Here is a 9,124-nt window from a genome sequence, read left to right as displayed (position 1 = left end):
GCTGCCAGCCAGATGTTGCTCATTGCCTCTGCTTTTTTGTAAGGAACTGCTTCAGTTATGCTGAAAATGTTCGTCTATGCGCTGGGAAATAGTTATTGCAACATGGAATATTTTTTTGCATGAACCACGACGCAGACTAGTATGCACAGAACCTGTCACTGTGCATGTCATTTATTTTGCAGTATCAGCATGTTCCCCCAGCCTGTTACAAGCATCCCATCCACTTCAAAATACATACTCTGGTTCAACACGCACATGAACACCCATCAATTAAAACACATTTGAACACAAACGGAATCTGTTGTCTTGTTTTATTGTGTATTGTTGACCCATATTGTGGTTGCAGTACATGCGATTCCATGAAAATGCCCGGGCCCAGTTGCACAAAACTCATAATTTCCCCTTGCCTAAGGGAATTGGAGTGTTACATAGAGTCCCTCAAACGTTTTCCTTAGGTAAGGGCATACTTAAATCGGTTTTATGGTCGTTTGAAGGCATGTACTATATGGCAGAAATTGTCTGGGTACCATGGAGACAACCTAATTCACTGACAAAGTCTGAGATTGCGTTTTTTGGGAAGGAGATTAAACTAAAACTTCTACATTCAATACATGATAAAGAAATTGATTCAGAAGATAACATTTATTTTAGTAACTTTTTACTCAACTTCTATTCATTTCTAGCACGTCAAGCTAATTTATAGAGAAGGTAGCTTGTTTGCCAGCTAGCTGTGTAGCCATGGATTGTGCACCTTCCATTGTTTAGCTAAGTAGCAAGCTAGCTAGTTGATGTTTTCCTTTTGTAACCAGAGCAAATGAAAGCAATAGTCTCCTCCACAAATATGAACGTGGTCAGGGGTGTCAGAAGACTGATTTATATCTTCCTCTTATTCACAATGTGACTGCAATGTCTTGTGTGAGGTGGGCAAAGATAGATTTAATATAATAGTGTATGGGTAGATGCGATAATCAGGGTCCCAAGCTAAAAGTCACGTTGGTGGTTTCTGGTCAGGCACGGTCAGAGATGCCTACTTTACTTAAAATAATAATAATGGTCCCTCCATGTTCCGATCAGTCCTGACTAGGGCCCAGAGTTTTTCCTGATAAAATAACCTGACCAGAAAACACGTTAGGACCCGGTCAGGACCTCAATGGTTACAGTGTGCACTCAATTTTCATCCTACCATACATAGAATTAGAATGATTAATTCTTATCTTCTCATTCATAATACCAGGGAGAGGGGAGGAAAAATCAACAGACACTGCGGCCCTCGAGGACAAATTGAGACGGGACACAAGAACCCTATGTTATTGTACTGGTCGCATTGGTCCCATCACTTCTTCGCTGCCTTGGGTGCATTGGGTGTGTTGAATTTGAAAAATATAATGTCTCCGTCCTCCACAATGTAGTTCCTGCCCAGCTGCCTGTACTTCCCAGCAGCCTATGGGACAAATCAAACCAGAAAAACTTCATTTACATTATATAATGTAATTTAGCAAGATAAGTTAATGTCACGTGCACAAGTACAGTGAAATGTCTTTCTTGCAAACTAAACCCAACAATGCAGTGATCAATATCAATGTAGCACTAACAAATAAAGGTAGAACAAATACAAATAAGAACACAAGAAAGTAAGAAGCTATATACAGGGTCAGTTCCAATACCATACTTACAATGTGCAGGGAAACTGGAGCGATAGAGGTAGATAAGTATATGGGTAAGGTGACTAGGCATCAGGATGTATGATAGAGTAGCAGCAGCATAAATTAATATTATATTTGTGTGTATAAAGTCAGTATAAAAATGTGTGTGAATGTTGTATGTTGGAGTGTCAGTGTGCGTGAGTATGTAGAGTCCTGAGAGTGTGCATAGGAATAAATACAAGGGTGCCTACTTCACGACTACGCATGTGTGTGGACCATTAAGTCCTTAGTGACTTGGACCCTGAGGAACTTGAAGCTCTTGACCCGCTCCACTGCAGCCCTGTCGATGGGGGCATACTTGCGCTCGAGTCAGAATAACATTTGTTGTTGATGAAGAGGCACACCTCTCCCCCTATCAATTTTCCTGAATCTACTGTCCTGTCCTCTCTGCGAATGGAGAATTCATTGAGTTGGATAGCCATGGGGGGTATCTTGTCCAAAAAGCAATGTTTCAGAAAAGTAGAGAATATTGCAGTTACAAGAGACTCGTTGGTAGCAAATCCGCAATCAAAATGTCATTCATTTTATTATCAAGTGACTGTACATTGGCCAACAGAATAGAGGGAAGAGGTGGCCGCTTTTCCTTTCGCCTTAATCCCAACCAGGATTCCCCCTCTGTAAAGCCGACATTTCCTCTTGGATACCCGGACAATTGGGGCAGAATTACATTAAGAGCCCACAAAGTTGAAGCTGGAATTGGGCTAAGTAACTGCTGATATGATGTTCAAAAGTTATTGTCGGTTATAAGAAATGACAACGGATACATTGTGAAAATAAAGGAAAAATAAACATCAATAGTCACAAAACAACAAAGTTGGGTCAGAGCTCGCAAAACGGAGGCCATCCAGTACAGTGCCATCTTTATCAGATGGTCTTATCCAGATAAGATTAGACAAAAAAAACCTTTTGACAAGTACTTATGGCATGCCATCACACACACCTTGACAGCATTCTCGGTGCCCTCTTCTTTGAAGTCCTGGAACTTCATGACCTCTGCCATGATGAAACCTTTCTCAAAGTCAGTGTGGATCTTCCCTGCCGCCTGGGGCGCCTTGCTGCCTTTCTGTAGGACAGAGAGGAGTAATACATAACGCTGTGATATTCACACCCACACCTCATTGTGGGAGAGAGATAACCAAACTGTGTCTCTTACCCTGACAGTCCACGCTCTAACCTCGTCTGGTCCCGCTGTGAAGAAATATTCCAACTGCAGAGCTGCATAGCCCGTCTTAATGATCTTAGTCAGTACACTGCAATACACACACATACACAGTTAATAAGTTAACCGCTTGCAATATCATAAAATGTGTTCATTGTGTGTTTGATCTGTCCGTGTGTGTACCTCTGAGTCTTCGCCTCCTCACAGTATTTGTCCTTCTCCTCGTCGGTCATGTCCTGTAGTTTGGCCTCAAGACCTCCACTCACTGGTATGACCATAGCCCCTGGGTCATGGGCATCGACCCACTCCTTAATCTTAATCAGCCTGGGAGAGAATGCATATTTAAGAGAAAACAATCCTATGTATATACATAGAGAAAAGATCCTCTACATTAGAAAAATAAAGTAGATTTTTGATTGAAGTTGCTCTTTAATAAACCAAACAGTCAGGGTTTTTTGCACATACAAAACTGTCAGTGTTTCTTTTGCACAAAATGCCACAATCACAAAATAAACCCCTACTGCAAGTAAAGTTCAGACCCTCAACAAGTAGCATTTCAGCTCCTCAGATAATGGTTGCCAGGCATCACAACCCAAATAACGTAAGATTTAGAAAGCAGGAATAAGGAATTAAGAAAGAGAACCCACTGACCACTTGTTCTTTTTCCTGATATAGTCCTTCTCTGAGAGGTTGACCAGGTAGATCATGGGCTTGGACGTGAGGAACAGGTATTTGTTCAGCACATCAATCTGCATACACAGACAACACACTGGGTTATGTGCGTGTTCTGGTATACAGGCCCCTGCAACTAATGGTACTCTGCCCTCTGTCTCTTGTGAGCACACACACACACAGTCCTACCTCCTTCTCGTTCCAGTCATTGTAGAAGCGGACATGTTTCTTCTCCTCTGAAATCCAGTTCTTTACCTTCAACATGATGTCCTGAGTGAGGGATGAGGGAAGAAGGGAATGAAAGGAGAGAACATGAGTAAACAAATGCTGAACTCTGATTTTATCTGTGGCCCCTTCTCCCTAGGCACGCCTGTGGGTCTCAAACAATCTATGAGAGGGCATGGAAAAGTGTTTCAAGTGCTTGAATCAAGCCCACTCACACAGCTTCAGACCTCAGTCTCAGACCCAATAGGGCACTCATCAACCACCCCACACACACACACACACACACACACACACACACTCTACTCACGTATTCAGGTTTGAGTTTCTTGTCTCCTCCTCTGACAGCGGTCTTCTCCAACTTATCTATGATTGGTCCAAGAGACTCCTCATCTTTCAGCCGTAGCTCCTCATGGATTATCTCAATGTCCCTCACTGGGTCCACATTACCCTCCACATGGATGATGTCCTCATCCTCAAATGCACCTACACACACAGAAACACTCAATTATGTCAAGGTTACGCCATGGTGCTAGACTTCACAAAGCTGATAAAATAGGAATTGAGTATATTGTTGTTGTTGTGCATGCACATCTGAACTGTGCTAGCATCGAGTAGGTGTGAGTGCCCTATTGATTAGAATGGAAGCTTCCCATGCTTGCGGTTTTAATGCGAAATGTATACCAGGATTACAGTGTGTGATTGAGTGCATGTGTGTGAGTGCGTTTCTGCGAGTGTGTGTTAAACTCACGTGTCATGTGGAAGATGCCGTCGCAGGCACTAATGTGAGACAGGAAGGCGTTGCCCAGTCCTTGTCCAGCGTGAGCACCTTTCACCAGCCCAGCTATGTCCACCACATTCAGAAACGCTGGGACTTTACTGTCCAATGAGAAAGAGACGGAGAAGTTACACACAAACTTGATGTACAGAGTGTTTACTCATACACACATTTCCAAGGCTTGTGGAAGGTGCAGAAGTAGTTGTAACGTTCTACATGAATGGGCACTGCTCACACACATAACCCTACCTGAGGGGCTTGTGGAAGGTGCAGAGGTAGTCATAGCGTTCGTCAGGGATGGGTACTCTGCTCTCGTTGGGGTCGATGGTGCAGAAGGGGAAATTCTCTGCTGCGGCCTGGCTCTTGGTCAGCACATTGAAGAATGTTGACTTCCTGTAGACAAAAATTACGAGACAAAGTCTGTCACTTTTCTACAGCCCAAGACATCTGCATGGTAGGGTTTACTGAACAACAAAAGCAGATACATTTGTCTGAATTGCACTGTAGTGACATGTAGCCACCACAGTTGCTGGAAAGCCAGAACAGTACAGGTTGGGCTGGCCCTAGGGTTGCAAAGGGTCGGAAACTTTCCTGTAAATTTCCGGAATTTTTACGGAAATTGTCCATGGGAAGTTAAGCCTGGGAATTTTGGGAATTTGAACTACATCATCATTTAACTACATGACCTGGAGCCAAACCCAATGACTCCAGGTTATCTATAAGTCTTTGCTAGGTAAAGCCCCGCCTTATCTCAGCTCACTGGTCACCATAGCAGCACCCACCTGTAGCACACGCTCCAGCAGGTATATTTCACTGGTCACCCCCAAAACCAATTCCTCTTTGGCCGCCTTTCCTTCCAGTTCTCTGCTGCCAATGACTGGAACGAACTGCAAAAACCACTGAAGCTGGAGACTCATATCTCCCTCACTAGCTTTAAGCACCAGATGTCAGAGCAACTCACAGATCACTGCACCTGTACATAGCCCATCTGTAAATAGCCCATCCAACTACGTCATCCCCATACTGTTATTTATTTTGCTCCTTTGCACCCCAGTACCTCTACTTGCACATTCAACTTCTGCACATCTATCTCTCCAGTGTTTAATTGCTAAATTGTAATTATTTCGCCACTATGGCCTATTTATTGCCTTACCTCCTTACTTAATTTGCACACACTGTATATAGACTTTTCTATTGTGTTATTGACTGTATGTTTGTTTATTCCATGTGTAACTCTGTGTTGTTGTTTGTGTTGCACTGCTTTGCTTTATATTGGCCAGGTCGCAGTTGTAAATGAGAACTTGTTCTTAACTAGCCTACCTGGTTAAATAAAGGTGAAAAAAAATAAAACATGTAAAAGCACGCAACAGGCCAACAGACCAATACAAGGGTTGAAAAATTGGTGGCCATCAGTGACAGTGAAGATGAGGCCTCAGAGTCTGATGTTAAAGAGGTGGACATTGAGGAGGTCCAGGGAGAAGACATGGAAGCCTGAGAGGAAGACAACCAAAGCTTTAGTTTCGAGACTATCATTTTACAGATGTATGTTGAAAATGTTTTTGGGAAATGCGATGGATCATTGGGGATCATTCAATATTCCCTTTTGTTGTTCAGTAAAATTATCCCATGTGACGAGTCAACTCATTTAATTAAAGTTCAATTCATAACTACATTATTTATTTTATTTCTATTGGAAGGATTTAATCATTTGCAATTATGTCTACTTATGATAAGGTAAAAGGTGTATGTTTCTGTCTCCATATGATATGGTAAATATATCCAATGAAAAAACATCTACATTTAAATGGTATTACTATTAATTTGCATACATTTCCGTTAATTCCCCTACTTAGTACCCTCATGTATTCCCTGTTTACTCCCGACTGCGTGGCCAAACACGACTCCAACACCATCATTAAGTTTGCTGACGACACAACAGTGGTAGGCATGATCACCGACAACAGCCTAGTTACCTAGGTGGTCAGAGAACTGTCAGTGTGGTGCCAGGACAACAAACTCTCCCTAAATGTGAGCAAGACAAAGGAGCTGATCGTGGACTACAGGAAAAGGTGGGTGGGTTGAGAATTAAGTTCCTTGGTGGCCACATCACCAACCAACTATCATGGTCCAAACACACCAAGACAGTCGTGAAGAAGGCACCACATAACCTTTTCCCCCTCAGGAGACTGAAAAGATTTGTCATGGGTCCCCAGATCATCACAAGGTTCTACAGCTGCACCATCGAGAGCATCTTGACCGGTTGCATCACCGCCTGGTATGGCAACTGCTCGGCATCTGACAGTAAGGTGCTACATAGGGTAGTGTGAACAGCCCAGTACATCACTGGGGCCAAGCTGCCTGCCTTCCAGGACCTATATAATAGGCGGTGTCAGAGGAAGGACAGAAAATTGTCAGAGACTCCAGTCACCCAAGTTATAGACTTTTCTCTGCTACCGCACTGCAAGCGGTACCGGAACGCCAAGTCACGAACCAAAAGGCTCCTCAACAGCTACTCGCTGTTTGTTTGTTACCTATGCATAGTCACTTTACCACAACCTACATGTACAGATTACCTCAACTAGCCTGTACCCCCGCACACTGACTTGGTGCCCTCTGTATATAGCCGGTGCCCCCTGTATATAGCCTCATTATTGTAATTCTTATTGTTTTACTTTTATTATAACTTTTTTTTTTGCCTAATTGGTAAATATTTTCTTCTTGAACAACACTGTTGGTTAAGGGCTTGTAAGTAAGTATTCCACGGTAAAGTCTACACTTGTTGTATTCGGCACATGTAGCAAATAAAGTTTGATTTGATTTTCCCACAGAAAGTCTCCATCTCTGAATATTCCCCAAAATGTGCAATCCTAGTTGGCCCTATAGTGTGAATTGTGCTAATGATTCTCCAACGCCCTAACTTTACAACTATGGGAAACTACTAAATTGTAGTCATGTCCATACCCAACATTCGGCAATCCCACAATCCCAATCTTCAAAGAAGTCCCGAAGCGTCCAATCAGCGGTGGTTGTTTTGGTCCTTCTCCCTTCTTTGGAGGCATCTGCAACAGCAACAAAACATTTAGAAACAGAAATTAAACACTTCATGCTCTTGAACCAAACAACTAAATTATGGGACATGCTTAATATCAACATTACATTTTTACATGGCTGACAACTCTCAGACTCAGCTCTCACACCCCAGGGGTCAATTTCAGAAACCGTGTGCATATTGTTCCCTTTTACTCTGACAACGACATGTAATCAGTACAAAAACTAGTGACAATGGTTTACTACACTACCAAGGCTGGGTTCGCATAACATGCAAGGCTGGGTTTGCAATGCCACACAGTTGCCTTGAATTAAACCACATCGTGCGTAGTTGCGTCTGGAATACTGCTGGCAAAGAGTACAGACAGCAATCTATACCCTGCGATGACTTGTCACATAGTTACCTAGCTGACAGTTATTTATCTCGGATAACTTCCCGGTTTCATATCGCTGACTCAACGCCTACTAGCTACTCAAGTTGACACAAACGACAACCTAATTTGAAAAGACAGACTTGCCAGTTGGCACAGCTAACCAACTGCATAGCTAGAAGACAGCTAACTAGCAAACAGGCTAAAACACATGTGGAGAAGCTAGCTAGCTAGCTAGCTAGCTAGTAAGGAACGGTCCCATTCATTCTGCTTGTCAGCATGCTAGCTAGCCAACTAGCTAGCTATGTCAAGTAACGTTATTGTTTATTAAAATAAAACGAAACATATCGCAAGGACGAATATATAACCAAACAAGCATGTCTTTAACGAGCTATATGTTCATATCACCTTGATTCGGTTTATTTTTGTTCGGCTATCTACGAAAATAGATTTGGTTGGAATATGTTCACACTGCTCCACATCTAGCGAAACTAGAAAAGGGTCGTCACTAGTTCCCACAGCCACGAAGTCATAACCCCTCCTAATTGTTCAATTAATTTCCTTAAAATGTGATTTTCAACCTAACCTTATCAGTGTCGTTAACCTTGTGCCTAAACTTAAATTAAGACCAAAAATATTTTTTTTGTTTTCATTCTTTTTTTTTAACAATATGGCCAATTTTGACTTTGTGGCTGTGCTATATAATGAAACCCTAGAAAAGAGACAGCATATCGGAAGTGTTTTGTGTCTCAGCATTCTCATTGGACGAAACCTTATAACACGTAAAGCGCTGCACGTTTGCAGTGTGACGTAATTGATTCAATATCGATCAGCCCGCGCGGTGGCGGTAATGCAATGTAATATTGGATGCCAACCGCCGCTAAACCCCAACGAAGAAGAAGATCACCCCGAGCGGTTTCCACCATTGACACCCAAACGAGGCCAGATATACCTAATCTATTTCACTTGCTTTGGCAACGTAAACATGTTTCCCATGCCAATAAAGCCCTTTGAATTGAATTTATCCTTTTGAGGAGATGGGGAAATTGGAGTGAATGGCGCTAGCTCAGATACCCAACATTTTAGCTTAGCAACCGCTTGACGTAACATGACAACGTGAACGCGATTGGTCAACAGTCTGCTGGGTGGGGCGTTAAACGTTCCCCCATTA

General features: G+C 42.7%; 1 protein-coding gene across 1 annotated transcript; it reads right to left on the bottom strand.

Moving 5' to 3' along the window:
* Positions 1 to 293: 293 nt before the first annotated feature.
* LOC139412961 (obg-like ATPase 1) lies at positions 294 to 8,490 on the bottom strand. Its single transcript, XM_071159875.1, has 11 exons — positions 8,362 to 8,490; positions 7,496 to 7,593; positions 4,784 to 4,927; positions 4,508 to 4,635; positions 4,067 to 4,242; positions 3,724 to 3,804; positions 3,514 to 3,611; positions 3,046 to 3,186; positions 2,857 to 2,953; positions 2,644 to 2,766; positions 294 to 1,441 (listed from the first exon to the last, which is right to left on the bottom strand). The coding sequence occupies exons 2-11, from the start codon at positions 7,591 to 7,593 to the stop codon at positions 1,334 to 1,336; spliced, it is 1,194 nt and encodes a 397-aa protein (XP_071015976.1). The 5' UTR covers positions 8,362 to 8,490; the 3' UTR covers positions 294 to 1,333.
* Positions 8,491 to 9,124: the final 634 nt, after the last annotated feature.

This window comes from Oncorhynchus clarkii, chromosome 7 (assembly GCF_045791955.1).
Source record: "Oncorhynchus clarkii lewisi isolate Uvic-CL-2024 chromosome 7, UVic_Ocla_1.0, whole genome shotgun sequence".
NCBI classification, from domain to species: Eukaryota; Metazoa; Chordata; class Actinopteri; order Salmoniformes; family Salmonidae; genus Oncorhynchus; species Oncorhynchus clarkii.
Note: the sequence above shows the minus strand (reverse complement) of the source record. Positions and strands in the feature narration are given on the sequence as shown.